Source organism: Cannabis sativa, chromosome 6 (genome assembly GCF_029168945.1).
Source record: "Cannabis sativa cultivar Pink pepper isolate KNU-18-1 chromosome 6, ASM2916894v1, whole genome shotgun sequence".
Lineage (NCBI taxonomy): Eukaryota > Viridiplantae > Streptophyta > Magnoliopsida > Rosales > Cannabaceae > Cannabis > Cannabis sativa.
This window is the reverse complement of record NC_083606.1, coordinates 70,716,888-70,736,737: the sequence shown is the minus strand read 5'-3', so window position 1 is coordinate 70,736,737 and position 19,850 is coordinate 70,716,888. Positions and strand designations below refer to the sequence as shown.

The following is a 19,850-nucleotide window of genomic DNA, read 5'->3' as shown; positions in this document are numbered from 1 at the left end:
AAAAATTATCTGATTCTCACAAAGCCTTTATTTCCCTTGTTACAGCTTTATATGAACCAGCTACCTACAATCAAGCATCTCAATACAAAGTTTGGAACAACGCTATGAACAATGAACTCATTGCTTTGCTCAAAAACAAGACATGGACTTATGTCAAGTTACCTGCCAACAAAAAGGCTCTTGGATGTCGATGGGTCTATAAAATAAAACTCCACAGTGATGGTTCTATCGAGAGACACAAAGCAAGACTCGTTGCACAAGGCTACACTCAACAAGAAGGACTCGATTTTTTTGACACATTTTCCCCTGTTGCTAAGATGGTCACCTTTAAATTATTGTTGGCCATCTCTACTATAAAGAAATGGCACACATTGCAACTCGACGTTAATAACGCCTTTCTTAATGGCGATCTTCATGAGGAGGTTTATATGCAAGTTCCCAAAGGCTTGACTTTACCCCCCGAATTTGCTACTGAGAAGGACATTGTATGCAAATTGAATAAGTCCATTTATGGACTCAAACAGTCCTCACGCCAATGGTATCGCACTCTCTCTACTGCATTACTTAATGAAGGCTTCACCCAATCACAAGCAGATTATACCTTATTCACTAAAGGTACTCAAGACAATTTCATTGCTCTCCTTGTCTATGTGGATGATATAATCATCACCGGCCCCAACTTGGTTTTGCTGCAACAATTACAGACCACTCTCAACAACCAATTCTCCCTCAAAGCACTCGGCACTCTCAAATATTTTCTCGGGTTTGAAATAGCTCGTGCCTCCGAAGGACTAATTTTATCACAACGCAAATACACTCTCCAGATTCTTGAAGACAGTGGCTACATTGGTAGCAAACCCACCAAAACTCCCATGGATCCGCGTATCAAACTTGATGATCAACAAGGAGAGCCTCTTACTGATCCATCGCATTATCGTCAACTCGTGGGAAAACTTCTCTACCTCACTTTATCAAGGCCCGATATAACCTTTGCTGTCAATGTTCTCAGCCAATTCATGTCTTCCCCTAGAACTCCACACCTTCAAGCAGTTCATCACTTGCTGAGATATCTCAAAGGAAGTCCAGGCCAAGGTCTTCTTTACTCAGCTTCATCTTCTCTTCAGCTCCGAGGTTTTTCTGATTCGGATTGGGCTTCTTGCCCCATAACTCGTCGCTCCACTACGGGTTTCTGCATCTTCCTTGGAGATTGCCTTATTTCATGGAGAACTAAGAAACAACCAACCATTTCTCGAAGTTCTGCTGAAGCAGAATATAGGGCTCTGGCAGCAACCGGTAGTGAGATTACATGGCTCCAATATCTTCTTCAGGATTTCCAAATACCACAAACACAACCGGCTTTTATCTATTGCGACAACCAATCCGCTATCCACATAGCCAACAATCCAACATTCCACGAAAGAACTAAACATATAGAGCTTGACTGCCACTTCATCAGAGAAAAAATTCATCATTCAAAAATTCGCCTCAGTCCCGTGAATAGCAACTTACAACTTGCTGATGCATTTACAAAACCTCTTGCTTCCACCATCTTGATGTCTCATATTAGCAAAATGTCTGTCCATAATGTGTACAGTCCATCTTGAGGGGGGGGGTATTAAGTTTCATAGTCCTATTGTAATCCTGGTTCTGCTCTATATTTCTATCACGTGTTTCACACACTTGCACAGTTAGTTTAGTTCGTTATTTCTTCTGTTACTATGTGTCAGTTAAGTCGGTAAGTCTGTTATGCTTACTGACCAATATCTTTGGTCTGTATATATTCTATTTCTCCTGGTCTTTGTAATTAATCTCAATCAATACAGAATATGAATTTCATCAATTCTCTCTTCCGCAATACTTTTCCTTTGTCCTCGTCTTCTTCCATGAAGCCTTGATTTGCTTGGAGGAAGCCTCGACGTCTGAAGCAACTCGTTTCTTGCCCCGCTGCTTGGGGATAGGAAGACGAAGATATGTTTAAGTTTCTCGAGAAGAAGGCTTAGCTTTTATTCTATTCTTTGCCAAGATTTTTGTTTTTTTAAACAAGGACTATAAGGCTGAGAGAATTTAATTTTATAAGTTTTTTATTTACTTATTTTGAGACATTGTCTTGTTGGTCGGCCAACTAATTTTAATAGAGCTTAACATCCATTATTTTTTTTTTAAGTTAAATGATTTAAAATATATTTTATTTTTATTGTATACATTATAGAATATAGAAAGGAAGAATTATTGCAAAAAAAAAAAAATAATAATATATATATTCTATAAAATAAATATAATAAAAACTCTCAGTAATTACACTCAATTTTATTGGGGTATGAGAAATATTGGAATGTAATTATTTTTAGTAATATCAATTATTTAGTTTTCCTAAGGCCCCAAATAGTACAGATTACTTTTTTTTTTTCTTTGCTTTTTTAGAGAAGAATAAAGTAGAGATAATTAGACAACAACATGTGATGGGCAGTGGTGACCTACAATAATTTTATATATTTCTATAAATGATCTATTGCTTTTTATTACATGTAACATGTACACTTCTTCTATTATTTATTATGTTTTGTTGTTTATGGGTGTTTTGCTTATTTGTATTGTTGTCTGTCAATGCATGGCTCCAGCTTTTTTTTTTTTTTTTTAATTATTAACTGTGCTTTATTGAAAAACAAGAAACAAATTAACTACATCAAACTAGTAGCCACAAAGGGGCCACATCCCTTAAACAACCCACCGAAAGCACCTTAGCACACCGAGACCAACCCGCCAAGGCATCGGCCATCACATTCCCAGAACGCAAAATGTGAGAAAAAAGCACTACATCAAAGCACTTACATACATAGACTTAGACAAGCATGGCTCTAGCTTGTTTTGCATTTGGATGCACTCACTCATTCGGGTCATATCCTTGATGTCATTGGGCACTTTTTACTACAAAATTTTTTACTCTTAGTCACAACAAAATTTGTGACTAAAAGTTAAAAAAAATTGTGACTAATTATAAATTATTTTTCCTATGTTGTGACTAAAAGGTCCGTGTGACTAAAAGTATTAGTCCCAAAAATTACAACTTGTTGTGACTAAATGTATTTTTAGTCATAATACTTGTTGTGACTAAAACTAAATTAGTGACAACTTGTAACTAAATACTATGTTTTAGTCACAAGTAACATTTTATTGTGATTAAAAATCACATTAAGTCACAAAAAAATTATATTATTACTAAAAAGTTGTCACTAATAAAGTAGCAATTTTTTGTAATGTTTCTTTATGCTTCATCCATATTATTCGAGTCAGGAACTATTGGTATGAAAATTAATATATATAATCACAAAAGTAGGTAATGTAACTGTATGAGTAAGATTATTACCTATATGAGTAAGATTCTGTTATTGGGATTGCAAGTAAAATTTAGTGTAAAATTAATTATTTAACAATTTAAAATGTGTAAACACAAACTAAAATAAAATAAACAAAACAATTATATGTTCAAGAGTAACTTGAGAGTGGTTATCGACGCCATCAATGGGAAGGGGTCTCGTTGGGCAATAGATAACTACATCTCCTTTTGTACTAAGTCATCCCACTCTTTTAGTAGTTGTAGTTTTTCTTTTATCAGTAGATCTTGTAACTTTGCCGCTCATAATGTGGCTAGGTGGGCTTTTACCCATCAGACTTTTGGGGCTCTCCCGGTTGAATTTGTCCCTGAAACCCTTTTTTGTAATGACCGAGAAGTCTAACTATTTGTGAATCTATGATATAAACGCCTTTTAAAAAAAAAAAAAAAAAATTACTAGCGAAATGAATGACAACTAAAGAAAGAGTTATCAACAGAAAAGTAGATTTGAATAGCTAAATTCCTTTATGTCAAAAACTGCTTAGATGTTAAGCATTAATTTTAGCAAAACGCATTAGGGTTGACTAGAATTCCCAATATTGTTCATAAGATATTTTTTCCAAATAAGTTCTATCACCTAGCTAAATGAATATTTTCATATATCAAATTTGATTTAAGAACACACAAATAAGCACCAATCTTATGCATGGAAAGCTGGAATATTTTTGCGGGTCGAGAGCCCACCCTGACGGGCAACGTCGGCCCAAGCTTTGGGCAGCTTTGGGCCATTGCACAAACCCCCCATTTTACAAGGGAATAATTACATAAGACACCATTTTTTGTAAAATATTTACATTTTTACGTTCAAAGAATATTTTTTTACATTTTTACGGTTTTCCAAAAAATAACACGAAAACAACATAAAATCAACAAGAAAACAACATAAAAGTAACATGAAAATAACATCAAAATAACAACAAAAAAACAACAAAAAATAACATACATATAACAAAATATTAACAACAAATGAACAAAATTTCAACATAAAAAGACCGTATTTTATGTAAATAAAATCAAAAAAATCATAAAAATGTTTAAAATTCCGTGAAACCGTATTTTTGTTATTTTTTTATTGCTTTTGTGCATTGGTGAAATTAACCCTTTTATAAGGGCCATTTTTTTTTATTTGAAAGGGAAAGTATTTTTTATTATTATTATACATAAAAAAATTTATAATTAAAAGCTTAGAAACATATCTTTAAAAAAAAAAAGAAAAGAAACGGAAAACTAGTTTTAAAATTGTGATCTTAATGTACATCATTTTTTTTTTTTTATAAAAGGCCCAATTTTAATCTTTTGTAGAAGGCCCCCAAAATGTTTGGGTCGGCCTTGCTGACGGGCAGCACCAACGCGTGACAATCAAGTTTTATTTGAGTCGCCGCCCCGCCCTGCCCTAACATACCCCAATACTTTTTATTTCTCGGATCGTTTCAGATATTAATTAAAAAAAAATTGAAGATTAATATATTGTTGTGGAATACGCAAGTATACGTAGTCAAATCAAACAATATAATGATAAGTATCATTCCCACAAAGACTGCAGTTAATTGCCAAACAATTAAATTCCTAAATTCTATTTGGTGACAATAATAATAACGAAAAAGGTTTAAATTCTACTGAAAAAAAATAATTAAAAAGAGAATAACAATGATCAAAGCTTAGGGTGATTAACTTCAATTAAATCTACTTTCTATGGTTTAATATAATTTAATTTTAAATTCTAATTTTCATGTGATAGCAGATTTACTAAAGAAACTTATATTCGGGTTAGGACATATAAATATCAACCTATATGTAAACTTTTTATATTTTCATGATAAATTTAAACATATAGAAGACATTAAGCATAAAAATTTGAAATGCTACACAGACCATATAGGTACGTTCGTCCAAAAATCTGCGTCTATTTTACTATAGCATAATCAATACTCACTTCTCCAATTGTGCATTAAAATCATCAACAATTAATTGGTGATCAGGCAATTAAAAGCATTAAACATGAATGAAATAGATGCACATAAAAAATTGGGGAAGAAATTATACTAAAACCATACAAAAGTTTCAATTAATATCCATTAACAACCCTAATTAAAAGTTTAACTACTCATTGTAATTGTGAGTTGATAAAGACTAATTAGAAACATGAAATTAAAGATAGAAGAAAAAACTCTTTGAAGATCAATAGTTGTATTCTCCAAGGTCGCTTCCTCTATCTATTTTTGTCATCGTAAAAGTTCCCATCAAAAGCCCCCTTTCTCCTTGTAAATTAGGGTTTAAATATATCCTACTCGGCCTCTAAAATAGGCATGCTGCAACATTAAATGGCCCTTTTAGTCCCACGACCCAAGAACTTGGTTTTTTGGGCAGGAAGCTTCTAGTGCAACGACCAATAACATTTTGGCCATAATTCGTTTGATATATTTCTCCAAATTAGACGATTAAAGATGTTTTAGAAAGCTAAAAGAGAGATCTAGAATTTTTATTCATAACATTTGTCCTGAAAATCAATGTATCATAGTAAAGAATTAGCTTGAAGCTTCATAATTAATTTTTGATGACAAACAGAGCGTGTTAAGCATCCGAAACATAGATTTTTTCACTTATTATATTTTAGAACTTCAAATTCCATGATAAATTCATCTCATTTAACATGTTGCATCTCATTTTCGATTTATATTATGAATTTTACCATTTCAATTTAAAATAAGTAGAAAACAATCATAATTTTTCACAAAATAAATATAATCAACTGAAACATACCTCCAAAATACTTTATAAAATGTACCTAAATTAGCCTATTAAACTTCTCCAAACTTAACATTTACTCGCCCTCGAGTAAAGATTGACACTAAACTAAAAGCAAATGAACACAGACAAACAAATTAAGCGTTAACTTATATTCACACCACACTGCTATCACTCACAAAGTTCAATTGTAAATCATCTTTTCAATCTGATTACTCCATATACCAACTCTTGCACTCAATTTGGAAGAAATTATATAACTCATAAATGTTAAGTAACAATTAGAAATTACTATATATATACTCAACTCAATCCAATGAATCCACAAACCAATTATCAATAAGCTTCCATCATTCAGCCTTCTACTAATATCAACAACATATACTTTGACATCAAAAAGACTAAAACATGTTTGAATATTTAGGTTTAGGTCAAAGTAGATGAAAAACGTCATTTAGGCTCACATATATTAAGCTTCTCCAATCAAATCACCCTACAATTTTCACACATGCATCCTGATATTCCTTCTTTTTTTCTTCTAATTAAGTACATAAAATAACCTTCTCTTTGATAACCTTGCAACAACTCTTTTTTTTTAGTTATATTTTTATGACAATGTATTTGCAAAAATTTTATTTTTCTCTTATTTTTTTTCCGAGTTATTGCAAATAACTTTTATTTTGAAATTCTCTCAATAATATCTTTATTTTTTACAAAACATAACATAAACTTTCCACCATTAAAATCCCCCAAAATTTAGATCCACTAATGGTATAGTTACGGACAGAGATAGATGATAACGAATTTATTTTTTAGCTCAAAGTATGTGTAAAACAAAAAATAACAAGTCGATGCTCAAAAAGGGTAAATTAGAATTAAGACTACAAGGTTGGCTTGAAATACACAAACATTCCAAAAAAGTTACTTAAATTATTTTTCAAAGCACACATCACCAAGAATTTTGCGTCAAAGGTAATTAATGAAAGTTCTATCCAATTAGACTTATCAATCCTTTAACCCTAGTCAATCATGTATAACAAAGTCCAATTATTTACATTTACCAGTCATATTCAACTTTCCAACAAGCACCAATGTTAAGCACAAAAATAATCAAATCAAGTACACAGTATTAACAAGTTTAATCAATTAAGTAATATCGAATTGTATTTCTTCAATCACTAAGGCTTACCATGACACTAAAATAAACTTAAAAAGACACACAATTAAGACAAAAACTAAAAAAAAAAATAAGTTCACCCCCAAACTTGATTGTCGCATTGTTCCTAATGGGACACCAAAGGCTAGAGAAGAGAAATTAAATTACCTAAAAACTATGCCACATCAACAAGCGGTTGACGCCCATAATAAACGTAATGCAAGACAACTTGAAAGTTTTTATTGTAAATGTCCTCAAGCTTGGCATGATATGAATTTGATCCAAAAGCAGCACCAACAACACAAGACTTTGAATGATGAGCTTGGAGACAAACTGTTGGTAGCTTGTAGAGGATGTAATATGGTCCAGGTGGCATTAATGAAAAATAAGGATCCATTGACATTTCATAATATGATAGCGTTGACGAACTCAAATCAACATGCTATAAGTGATTCACCCTCCAATGACACATCTTTCCCGCTTTGCTCATGACTATATATCCACAACATTAACTGAAATTGGTGTTTAATAACTTCTTCACTGAGAATGGGTGTTGCTTCAGTCACCAAATCAAAATCATCACTTGTCGAGCAAGCATCAAATGTACCCAAATTTTCAGTTAAAACCACTTCAAAGGGGTCTTGATCTTCAATTACAGGTTCAATATCTTTTATGTATTCCTCTAATGGTGCTTTTACATAATTCAAACCACTATAAGAAATGTCACTTTTGCCAACACATTTTTGTGCTAGCAAAAGTTTGGTATTGCGCTGGTAAAATGGAATTTACTTCTGATGTGTTGGCAAAAGGGGTTAGCAAATCAACGTTGGTATTAGAACTTTTGCCAGCACAAAATGAAAAGCGCTGGCAAAAATGACTTTTCTATGCGCTGGTAAAAGTTAGATTTTAGCCATTGTAAATATGCGTTGGTAAAACTTTGACCTTTTTGCCCGCGCAGTTTGCGAAATGTGCTCGTAAAATTACTTTTACCAGCGCAGTAGCGAACTGTGCTGGTAAAGTGACATTTCTTGTAGTAAACTCTAATAATTTTTTTATTGTAGTGATATTATCTAGGGTTGGAGAGGGTTTAATAAGGGTTTTGTTGTGATAAATCCAACACGCAAGTATACGTATCATTTTAAGAAGTAATACTAAGGTAAGTGAGATCGTTCTCAAGAGGACTGTAGCTCAGTACCAATCAATTGAATTCTTATTTCTATTTGGTAGAATCAATAATAAGGTTGAATAATTAAATAACTAAAAATTGAAAAGCAGGAAAATAATAATAAAAAGTGTAATTAATTAAGGATGAGTATTTAGGAATATGAATCCTGTTAGTTTAGTTTCTCAATTGTTAATGTTAATTATTAATTCTATCCCTTTTGGTGATGACAGATTATCAAATTAACCCTAACTCTTCTCAGATCATTATACTGTCCTAAATCATATATTATCTATTTGTCACTACTACTATAAACAAAGGCTTTTAATCCCGGTTTTTAAGGCCTTTTATCCCTATTTTCGCTAAAATAAAAATCGGGATATATGTCAGTGGGATAAAAAGTTTTTAACAACAGGGATCTAAGGGGGACTTTTTATCCCCGTTATTTCATAAAAACCGGGATAAAAGGGGGACTTTTTATCCCTGTTTTTATGAAATAACCGGGATTAAAAGTAAAAAATAAAATCAAAAAAAATAAACCCAAAAAAATTATATTAGTTCCTTGAAACAATTTTTACAATTAGATTCCAAATATTTACATCAAAATATACAAATTAATACACCATCAAGGGTCAACACAAAAAAAAAAAAAAAAAAAAAAAAAAAAAAACTCATCAAGGACAACCAATTACGAAGCTTCGTGCACCCCGAAACGCCATGAACCTAGAAGCACCGTGGCCGTTGAATGGCGACAGAACCAGTGACGGACACACGTGTATTAATGTGGGGGCTATAGCCCCCACTAACAAAAATATTATCTTTAAAAAATTTAAATGTAAATTTTTTTTAATTTGATAATTATAGGTTAAAATAGTAGAAAAGCCCCCACAAAATTAAATAAATATAATAAGAGTGATTATAATATAGGTATAAATATTTTTCATTGATAAATAAGCCCCCAAAAAATAAAAATTCTGGTTCCGTCACTGCACAAAACAACTCTGTCAACTTAAGAAAAGAAAGAAGGAGAGAGATCATGATGACTGAGAATTGGAGTTTTAGCAAAAAAAAAAATAATAAGAACAAGATAAAAAAAAATACCTTAAGGTTTTTAAGGGTATGGGGCTCAGATTTGCCCTCCGTTGGGTCGTCTGTAGCTGGAGAAAGGCGGCTGGACGAGTTGGTCCTTCATGCAGTGGAAGAGAGAGAGAGAGAGAGAGAGAGAGAGAGAGAGAGAGAGAGAGAGAGAGAGAGAGAGAGAGAGAGAGAGAGAGAGAGAGAGAGAGAGAGAGAGAGAGAGAGAGAACGAAGGAATAGAGGGCATTGAAAGGAGAGAGAGCAGCAGAGAAAGAACACGGAGTGATAGAGAGAGCCTTACAAGCTGGAGAAAGAGAGAGAGCGGCGGAAGAGACAGCATAAATGAAACCCTAAACCTAAATGTTCTTTATATATGCGCAGCTATAAAAAAAAAAAATAGGGTGGGACCTTTTATCCTGATTTTTACATAAAAACCGGAATAAAAAGTCTCACTTAAAATGCTAAGGTTGCGTTTGGCAATTGCATAAAAATTTCTTTTCCAACACCTTTTTTTGTGCGATTGCCAAACAAGGCCCTTGTTCCTATCTTTTATTTAAGGTTCCAAATGTAAAAGTGGGATCAAAAATTTTTATCCGACTTTTTATATTTTCAAATGTAAAAAGTGGGATAAAAAATTCCTTTTGTTGTAGTGTGCATCTCTGAAGTAAATTAACATATAACTTGCATTAAATTCAGAATCTAAAAATCACATAAGCTATGTAAGTACTCTCGTTTTACATCAAAACTTATGTTTGTCCTATTAGAGCATTCCTAATATTCACTTCTCAGATTTCATATTAGGATCATAAATCACATTCAAGATGACCAGTCTGAAATATGTAATTAAAACATATAAGAACAAATCACACAATATAGGGAACAAAAACTAATAATCACATTAACTGAAATAAAGAAACATCATCTAACATTCATCATATCCCTCAATTGGGAATTTAGTTTAAAAAGCTCATGTTCACATCCATAAAAATTGAAACAAAAATTAACATAAAGACATAAAAAGGGGAAGAAAGAACTAGTTGGTGATCTTCCTCCGGGCCGCCACAATTGCTTCCTTCGCCTCCTCCATCTCTAGGGTTTTATTTCTGCCCCCCCCCCCCCCTTGCCTCTAAAACACGCAACCCTTTATATAGGAATTAGGGCTTCTAAACTCTGAATGGTGAAAGTCAAAAACTTGCCAAAAATCTCGTATTTCGCCCCTGGTCGCGACTACATAAAGCCTAGTCACGACCATAGGCAAAATAGAAAAATAAGCTCGCTTCCTGGCCTCCTATTCGCGACCATGGTCGCGACCATGAAAAAGGGTCGCAACCATGGAAAATGGTGGTCGCGACTACTGAAGCAAATTTGACAGCTTCAGCATCTTTCAGTAAAATGTACATAACTTTCACATACCAACTCCAAATGAGTTGATTCAAGATGCGTTAGAAAGAAGAAAAAGAAATCTAAAACTATTATGTTTTGACTTTTTCCAAAATCTGATCAAAACATAGTCAAATTAAGGCTTGAAGTTTCAGCTTTATTTTCTTGCAGAATTTTCTCTATTCTATAGATTGTTGTTTTCCGAAATTTGATCAATTGATATATTCCAAATATAATAATATATAAAGAAGGAAAATAACTTTAAAAAGTGACCCCAAACGTAAGCTAAAAATAGCCTAACAGGCTTCAGCCTATCACTCTTTGTTTTAAGAAGAAAAAAAAAAGCAAACTACTCTTTGTGAGCTTGTAAAACGGGATATGTTGAGAAATACTCTTTTTTTGTATCCATCAATCAAAAATACTTTTATATTACATTTTATTAATTAATACCGTGTTGCCTAATATACTCTCACCCTACACTTAAGTCTAGCACATAATTTATATTAACTGGTATAATGGAGACATCATCTATAAAAGTTGGTATATCTTAAAGAATATAAAAATAAAGATAACAATTTAAACAAATAAAATAAAGTAGATATACAATGTAATTGTCTCTTTTAGAACGGATAGTAAAGGCCCATTAGTCTTTTTTTAAAAAAAAAAATAAAAATAAAATTGCTCCTTGTGAACTAAAAGGAAAATTTCTATATAATTTATCATTTACAATAGGGTTTTTACATGGTATATTGTATTTTGGCATTTTATTATTTTTATACTGCCATAAGATAGAAATTACAAAAATAATGTACATTTATACTGCCCATGCTGCCACTTGTCATTTTGCATGCCTTTCTCTATTTTTTTATTAATTAATTTTTTTAAAAAGTTGTTGTTGTGATGCTCATGGTCAAATCATGGCAGCTCACATTTTTTTTTTTAAAAAAAGTGACAAATAAAAAAAATTATATATTATATTTGTTTTATAATCACACGTTACCCCATTTTATTTCATATATTTTTTTATCATCTTAATCTCTCTCCCATGTTCATCTTCTTCTTCATGTTCTTCTTTATTTTTTTTTTGTTTACAAATCCATACACTCGTTTGAACTTTAGCTCTCAAGATGTGCTTGATGTGAGAGAGAGAGAGAGAGAGAGAGAGAGAGAGAGAGAGAGAGAGAGAGAGAGAGAGAGAGAGAGAGAGAGAGAGAGAGAGAGAGAGAGAGAGAGAGAGAGAGACCTATAAACAGAGAGCCTATCCCGTGAGAATATCTTCAAGAAGAACAATACAGAGGAAGAAGAAGAACAATAGACAACTCAAACTTTCTAAGTAAAAAAAATCTCTTTTTTCTTTATTTATTTTTTCTAGAATAACATAAAATTTACTGAGTTTTTGTTGTTTTTACTAATTATGTTTTTTTTTTCTTTTTTGGGGTTATAGTTAGCTCCGGTTTTGTGAGTGGTTTGTATCGTTTGATGACTCTTATGGTTTATTTTGTTATTGTTTTAATGTTGTTTTACTGTTGTTTTCTTTCATTTTTTATCTCATTTTTTTAAAATATTATTATACTGCTCTATTTTTAATAGCAATAGAAAAATAATAAAATTTGTATGTAAGTTATTTCTTCAGTATCATATACTTCAATATATGTTCAATTTTCTTTTGTTGTTCCACTACTACTGTTGTTTTTTAGTTGTTCTCCTTCTTTTCATTTTTAATGTCTCCTCCTGTATGTTCTCTTGTTTTGCCTCAGCTTTCCACATTTACTGCATTTGTTATGTTGTTTTTTTTCCCCAGCCAGCTTCTATCCTCTTTTTTTTTTTGGTCTTCTAGAGTTCACCACTTTAATGGAAGGTATCTATTACTGTCCACATGATTCTTTCATTCTAGTTACGTCATATAAATATTTAGCGGTTGGTTTAACATATGTAATTTAAAACCAACATTTGTTAAACATACGAAACAATAGTGGAACAACCCAAAAACAACATTAGAAAAACCATGGCAGCCCTAATATTAACGATTTTAATGTTTCTGCTACAGGATTTAATGGTTGTTTTTTGTTTGTTCTGATGTTATTGTGGTGGTTCTGTCTGTCTGATGTTATTTTCGGTGTTTACAGTATAAAAAAAAAAAAGTCCCAAGGTAGTATAAAAGTTATTTTTGCCGTGTGGCAGTATTTTTGTAAAAATTGGGTCAAAATCTAGTATTTTTGTAAGTTTTCCTTTAAAATATTTAAGATATTATTTCTAAAAAAAAAATATATATTGAAAGAGAAAAAAATATATGTAACCTTTTAGAGGCTCACCCTGCTAGGCTGCTATTGCTTAATATCAACCAACACTACAAAAAATTTTACTTTTAGTCACAACAAAATTTGTGACTAAAGAAAAAAAAAAAATTGTGGCTAATTGTAAATTATCATTATTATATTGTGACTAAAAGGTGTGTGGCTAAAAGTATTAGTCACAAAAATTACCATTGTTATGACTAAATGTATTTTTAGTCACAATATTTGTTGTGACTAAAACTAAATTAGTGACAATATGTAACTAAATACTATGTTTTAGTCACAAGTAACTTATTGTTGTGACTAAAAATTACATTTTTAGTCACAAAAAATATTTGTTGTTACTAAAAGGTTGTCACTAAAAGTAGTAGTTTTTTGTACTGCAAATCGCTAAGCTGAATCAATCTCTGCATTTAAGGTGAGAATTGGTCATGGAAGGCCTTTGCAAGCGCCCGAAGTAATTAATTAAGATACTACGTACGCGTGGCTAAAAAGATTCGGCATCTAGCTTCATTTCGAATGCCTTGCAGATTAGTATGCACCTCAAAAATCTGAGAACATTTTATCAAACCGTAGTACCTACTTGAATATATATGCTCAAAAATACTGATGATCTCAACAATTTTAGCACAATATTAGTGCTTTTGATGATCAAATACTGATCGAAGTACAGGTCAGTAAAATATCCCCTTTCTTTATTAGGTTCTCATTATAAGTGGTCTTGTTTCACTTTTTACTTTTTGCCATTTTTTTATGAAGTCATAAATAGGACTTAAAATTTTGATGGAACTTATTTATCATAAAAAATATATTTAATCCTGGATTATAATATTTATTTAATTTTATAAGGACTTTTCTATTATTTTGATCTATAATTATTAAATTAAAAAAATTTATATTTAATTTTTTAAAATCCAATATTTTGATCAGTGGGCTATAGGTCAGATTAATATTCATGGGTCCTCCCTAGTCACAACAAATTCAAATACAATCACTACGTACATATTAAGCTTATTCTCAATTCAATCTCATGCATATATATATGTAAATAAGAAAGAAGTACTACACGTATACTTGCTAGTAATAAAAATCACAAGAACTTAATCAATTAACGTAATAAAGTTCAAAACTTAATACAAATATATATATATATATATATTATTCATTATTATTAGAAAGAACACAAGAACAAATTAATTACAATGAGGAATATATATTCTCTGATCAAGAAAAGAAATAGAAATAAGAAAAAGAAAAGCTTATGTTGATTCATATTACAAATTCTTTACTATATCCGGTAACAGAGCCAGTTCGTATGTTGTAAAAGAAATAATAGTCTTGATTATCATTGCATTGAAACCTAAGTACACCCTTCACAAAATGAATAGGCAAAAACTTCATTGTAATCAAATGTAAATTTAAGAAAGCTGAGGAGATCTCTATCACTTGTTCATTCCAACTATAATCATTCTTCATTATCAAAACCCTAAGCCCATCTTCCTTACTCAATTCACCAATAGCAGGATCAGATTTCCAGTAGAAAGGAATGAGCTTGGTTACATCACAGAAAATATTTCTTGGAAAATTTCTCAAGTTCTCATATTCCTCAGTACTTAGATCAAAACAACTAATCTCTAAATCAGAAGTACCTTGTTGTTGTGGAGTTCGAACAGCGTAAAAGAAGAGTAATTTCTCCCTATCTTTGTCTTTGAACATGAGTACGCGTTGGCCTTTTCGGAAATCGGGTTGTAGAGGTCTCCAATTTTGGTCACCAAGTTTGATAATCTCGTAACCCTTTTCAGAATTGATGACAAATTTAGTTTCACGGGTGCGGGGATCATAATAAAAGAAATTTCCGAAAACGTTTTCAGCTTGAGGAATAGGAAGATGGTGTTCTATTACTCCGGTTTTCGGGTTTCGAGCAAAGCACACACCATGATGATACTCTATTTTCAAGCCATCTTGGTTGTTTGGAATCTCCATGGATGGAAATAGAAGAAAAGATTATATGATTGTTGTTTATTTTCTTCTTTCTTGAACTGATGAACAAACCACAAGAAATGCAAGAATAGGAAGAAAATGATTTAGACAATTAATATGCATGGATAATTAATTAAGAAAGAATTATAATACATGCAATAAATAAAACTATATATATATAATGTGAAAAAGAAAAAGTTATAAATTAAGAAGAAATATTATACCTAGCTTGGATTTTCCAAATTTTCTTGACTTGCAAATTGTTAAGTTGAATGCACGTACAATTGAAAAGGAAGAATTTGCAAGAACTATATAGATAATTAACAAATAAAAGTTTTAATTAACTAACATATAATTAAGGTGATGATCATATTAACAATGAGAAAGCAATAGAATATATATGGTAGAGAAGAGAAGAGAACTTACATTGAATTGAAATTATTTGCTGTTAGAGATGATAATTATGCAGGTGATCTCTCTAATCTGATCTATTATACTGTGTGTTTGTTTATTTGTGATGAAAATAATTACTATGGTCTCTCAACACTAATTCTACCCACTATTTATAATGTAAACACTTTAAAACCGCCACAAGATTTTTTTTCTTTTTTTTTTTTAATTTTGCAAAATCATAGATAAAGGAAAAAAAACACATTAATTATTTTTAACAATTAGACCATTATGATCTATTTTTTCATTAATATATTAATGAAAATTTAATTCGGAATCCATTTTCATTTTATTCTAATGTATGGGGAATAATAATTTTAACCTATTTATACAATTTCTTAGTAAACTTCCACATTTAAGTCACATGGCAATATTTGTTATAGTAATATCATTCTTGTAATTAATTAAATTTTCAAGACATTCGAAATACTTTATAGTACCAAAAATATAGATTTTGATATTATTCTAGATTATCACGCATATTTAAAATATTTCAAACTTATTTTTAGCACTGTAAACTACTTAAATTTCTTCAAAATTTATAGTGATCTTGATACTGTAACTATAACAAACATATATTTATGAAAAACAAATTGAAAAAAAAAATATTTTGGTTTGTGTTTTCACACACGGAAGTTGCCTAGTTAAGAGACTGTAATAGGAAATTGATCATAATACTCTCCTAATACAATATTAATTTGCACGCATAACCCTAATTATCAAACTATTTTTTGTTAGAAAAAAAAAAGAACCATATACCTGTAATTAAATCAATTTTTTTAAGGACAATTATTGCGATTATGTATAAGTAGTTTACAATAATAGAGTAAATAAGTGAGTGAATATCAAATTAAAAAATTCTCTATACAGCATGTTTTACTAAGCCAATAACAACCTTATTAGCACTTCTGACCGTGACATAATGTAAATCTAAAATTTAATTGGGGAAGCAAAACAAATTTGATGTGGCAGAATATATTGAGCTAGCATAGACTGAAAAATTACTTTTTAAATTTAAAATAATAATTAATGCTACTAATGTATATGTGTTAAGATAGTACTATAAAAAAAGACCTTTAATGAAAATTTCTAGTCATAACACAACTTTTTTGTGACTAAATGACTTTTAGCTATAACAAAAAGTTACTTGTGATAATATTTGGATACAAGTTGTCACTAATTTGGTTTTAGTCACAATAAGTATTGTGACTACAAGTAGTGACAACAAATTGTGATTTTTGTGATTAATACTACTTTTATCCACAAATTTTTTAGTCACAACTTTTTTACTTTTAGTCACAACACTGTTGGAAATATTTTACCAGGATCTAGATTTACTAACAAGTATGTTTCATTTACATCCTAATATGAATTCTAAAACAATGAAATAAACACATATAAAGTTTAAGAAACCTTACATTGGGTGCAGCGGAATATAATGACTCATTCCGTTCAGATCTCTAGCCCTTGATTCTTTTCTGTAGCAGAGCATTATCAAGATCTGAACCTAGATCTCTTTCTCTCCTTCCTTGATGCTGATTCTCCTTCATTGGCATAATCTCAATATGAGGTGTCTCATTTGTGTTTTTACTGTATATAAAAAACAAATGTATTTTGCTTCAGCTATGTAGGACATTATGGTTTCTTGGTTTAAAATATAGCACATGAATCTTTTCTTGTAAAATGGCATTTCAAAGTTTCGAGAAATATAAACAATTTGAGGAGAAAGGAAAGAGTTTGGCCAAGTTTCAAGATACTTTTGGTTCTATGTAAAAGTGTTGTTTGAAGAAAAAAAAAGACTTAAGTTGATCTTACATAGTATATGCAATACATTTATATAATTAGCTTCGATATATATGTCTCTTTGATTAATTTTAACTTAAGTTTCAAGTAGGATTTTGTTGCGGAAATGAGAAAAGCAGTGTATAGTTTTCATTGAAAAATATCTGAATAACTAATGAGGAAAAATACAATCAGCCTTTATAGGCAGTAAAATCTCATAACAGAATAACAACCAAAAGTTGTTATGACTGCCAACAAACAACAGAAAATAACGGAAGGATAAAAACAGAAAGAACTATCTAAACACTCTGCACTAAACTAACAGCAGTCCTAACTGATATTCTTGTTTCCCCCCCCCCCCTCAAGATGGACCATATATGTCATGTATGGCCATCTTGGATAAGTGAGAATTAAGAGTTGTAGAGGGTAGGGCCTTCGTGAACGCATCAGCAAGCTGGAGATTGCTGCTGACAGGAATGAGGCGGATGACAGATTGTGCAATCTTTTCTCGAACGAAATGGCAGTCCAACTCGATGTGTTTAGTTCGTTCGTGAAAAGTTGGGTTGTTGGCAATATGAATGGCAGATTGGTTGTCACAATAGATGAAGGCAGGTGTAGGTTGAGGGATTTGTAAGTCTTTGAGGAGATATTGTAACCAAGTTAACTCACTTGTGGTGGCAGCCAAAGCGCGATATTCAGCCTTGGCAGAGCTTTTGGAGACAGTGGGTTGTTTCTTGGTTTTCCATGATATGAGACAGTCACCTAGGAATATGCAAAAACCGGTTGTCGACCGTCTTGTTATAGGACAAGTAGCCCAATCCGAGTCTGAAAAACCTTGAAGGTGAAGAGAAGATGAAGAAGAATACAATATTCCTTGGCCTGGTGTTCCTTTCAAGTAGCGCAATAAATGATGAAGAGCTGTGAGGTGAGTTGTTCGGGGACAAGACATGAATTGGCTAAGAGTGTTCACGACAAAAGTGATGTCGGGCCGTGAAAGAGTCAAATATAATAATCTGCCAATTAATTGTCTGTAGTGAGATGGATTGTTCAAGACATCTCCTTCTTGGTCAGTCAATCGGATTTTGGGATCCATAAGTGCCTTTGCAGGTTTGCTACTAGTGTATCCTGTATCAGCAAGTAATTGCAAAGTGTATTTGCATTGAGAAAGGAAGAGGCCATACTGAGCACGGGCTATTTCAAATCCAAGGAAGTACTTGAGGGGCCCGAGTGTCTTTAACTTGAACTTGGCCTGAAGGGATGTTTGTAGTTGTTGAAGAATGTTGATATTTGGACCAGCGAGGATTATGTCATCAACATATACAAGAAGAGCAACAAAGGTTGTGTGGGAGCCTTTTGTAAACAGTGTGTAATCGGCATGGGATTGAGTGGATCCTTCTTGGATAAGAGCATTGGACTACTACAAAAGGGGGTATTTTCGTCGGTTTTCAAGTGACTAATAAAGATTTTGCGTCGGTTTAAAAAATCGACGTATAAGCCGTAGACGCAAATTATAATTTATTTGTGTCGGTTATAAAATGACACAAAAAACTATTTTTGTCATTTTATAACCGACGCAAAACATATAAAAAAAATTAGGGAAAGTATATTTGCACCCCCTTAATTGATCACCACACCCCAAACTAAATGCACCCCATATTTTTTGATTAAATTGTTATCATTTTATAATTACACCCCATTCAATTCCAAATATAGGTCTTAAACAATCTACAATTTTTTCTTAGATATATCGTACACCCCATAAAAAATCTAACCTAAAACTTGAAGAAGCCATCTTTTCATTTTCTTTTTCTTGAAAGAGTCCTCCATGATCACATTAGAAGTAAACTATATCTAGAGTGAGAGCTTTAAAGCAAGGTTATCAAATATTAACAGTCTTGTGCATGTGATTTAGTAAAGGTTTCTCTTTCATTAGTAATATATACATTCAAAAATTGAATTAAGAATAAATGTCCAGCAAATTAAAATAATTATGATCGTGAATGAATATTTTTTTCTTTCTTTTACAAAAAAGATAAGGGAAGACTCCTATCCAAAAGAAAATCTATTATTATTATTATAATTTCTAAGATAGAAAATTTATTTTTGTGAGTGATTTTCCTGTTAATGTTTTTTTAAGAAAAGAACCATTGATGAAATTTTGTTAGTGATTGCTAGGTAAGTTTCGATTAAGGATGCTTAGTTTTAAAGATTTTTTAAAAAGTTAAAAAAAAAAATTGAGTGCAGTTACTAAAAATTGAATTTGAAGTTGTATATTTTGGTCATTATATAAAAGGATAAATATGTAATTACAATTTTTATATACAAATGGGGTGTAAACATCAATTTTAGGGGTGTGAATATAATGTCCCAAAAAATTAAAGCATTTTGCGTCAGTTTTAAAGTGACACAACATGCTATGCGTCAATCTTCAAC

At 31.5% G+C, this 19,850-nt stretch overlaps 2 protein-coding genes across 2 annotated transcripts; both read right to left on the bottom strand.

Moving 5' to 3' along the window:
• Positions 1 to 14,405: 14,405 nt before the first annotated feature.
• On the bottom strand, positions 14,406 to 15,799 carry LOC133038912 (uncharacterized). Its single transcript, XM_061117559.1, has 3 exons — positions 15,612 to 15,799; positions 15,410 to 15,493; positions 14,406 to 15,244 (listed from the first exon to the last, which is right to left on the bottom strand). The coding sequence occupies exon 3, from the start codon at positions 15,186 to 15,188 to the stop codon at positions 14,475 to 14,477; it is 714 nt and encodes a 237-aa protein (XP_060973542.1). The 5' UTR covers positions 15,189 to 15,244; positions 15,410 to 15,493; positions 15,612 to 15,799; the 3' UTR covers positions 14,406 to 14,474.
• A 1,979-nt stretch (positions 15,800 to 17,778) lies between these two features.
• On the bottom strand, positions 17,779 to 19,244 carry LOC133039392 (uncharacterized mitochondrial protein AtMg00810-like). Its single transcript, XM_061118281.1, has 2 exons — positions 19,190 to 19,244; positions 17,779 to 18,767 (listed from the first exon to the last, which is right to left on the bottom strand). The coding sequence occupies exons 1-2, from the start codon at positions 19,242 to 19,244 to the stop codon at positions 17,779 to 17,781; spliced, it is 1,044 nt and encodes a 347-aa protein (XP_060974264.1).
• Between the last annotated feature and the right edge of the window lie 606 nt (positions 19,245 to 19,850).

Coding starts and splice junctions, on each gene's coding strand:
- LOC133038912 (XM_061117559.1), bottom strand. CDS start 15,188: ATGGAGATTCCAAACAACCAAGATGGCTTGAAAATAGAGTATCATCAT.
- LOC133039392 (XM_061118281.1), bottom strand. CDS start 19,244: ATGGAGGACTCTTTCAAGAAAAAGAAAATGAAAAGATGGCTTCTTCAA. Junction 18,768..19,189: donor ATGGCTTCTTCAAGTTTTAG/GTTAGATTTTTT, acceptor TGTTTACAAAAG/GCTCCCACACAACCTTTGTT.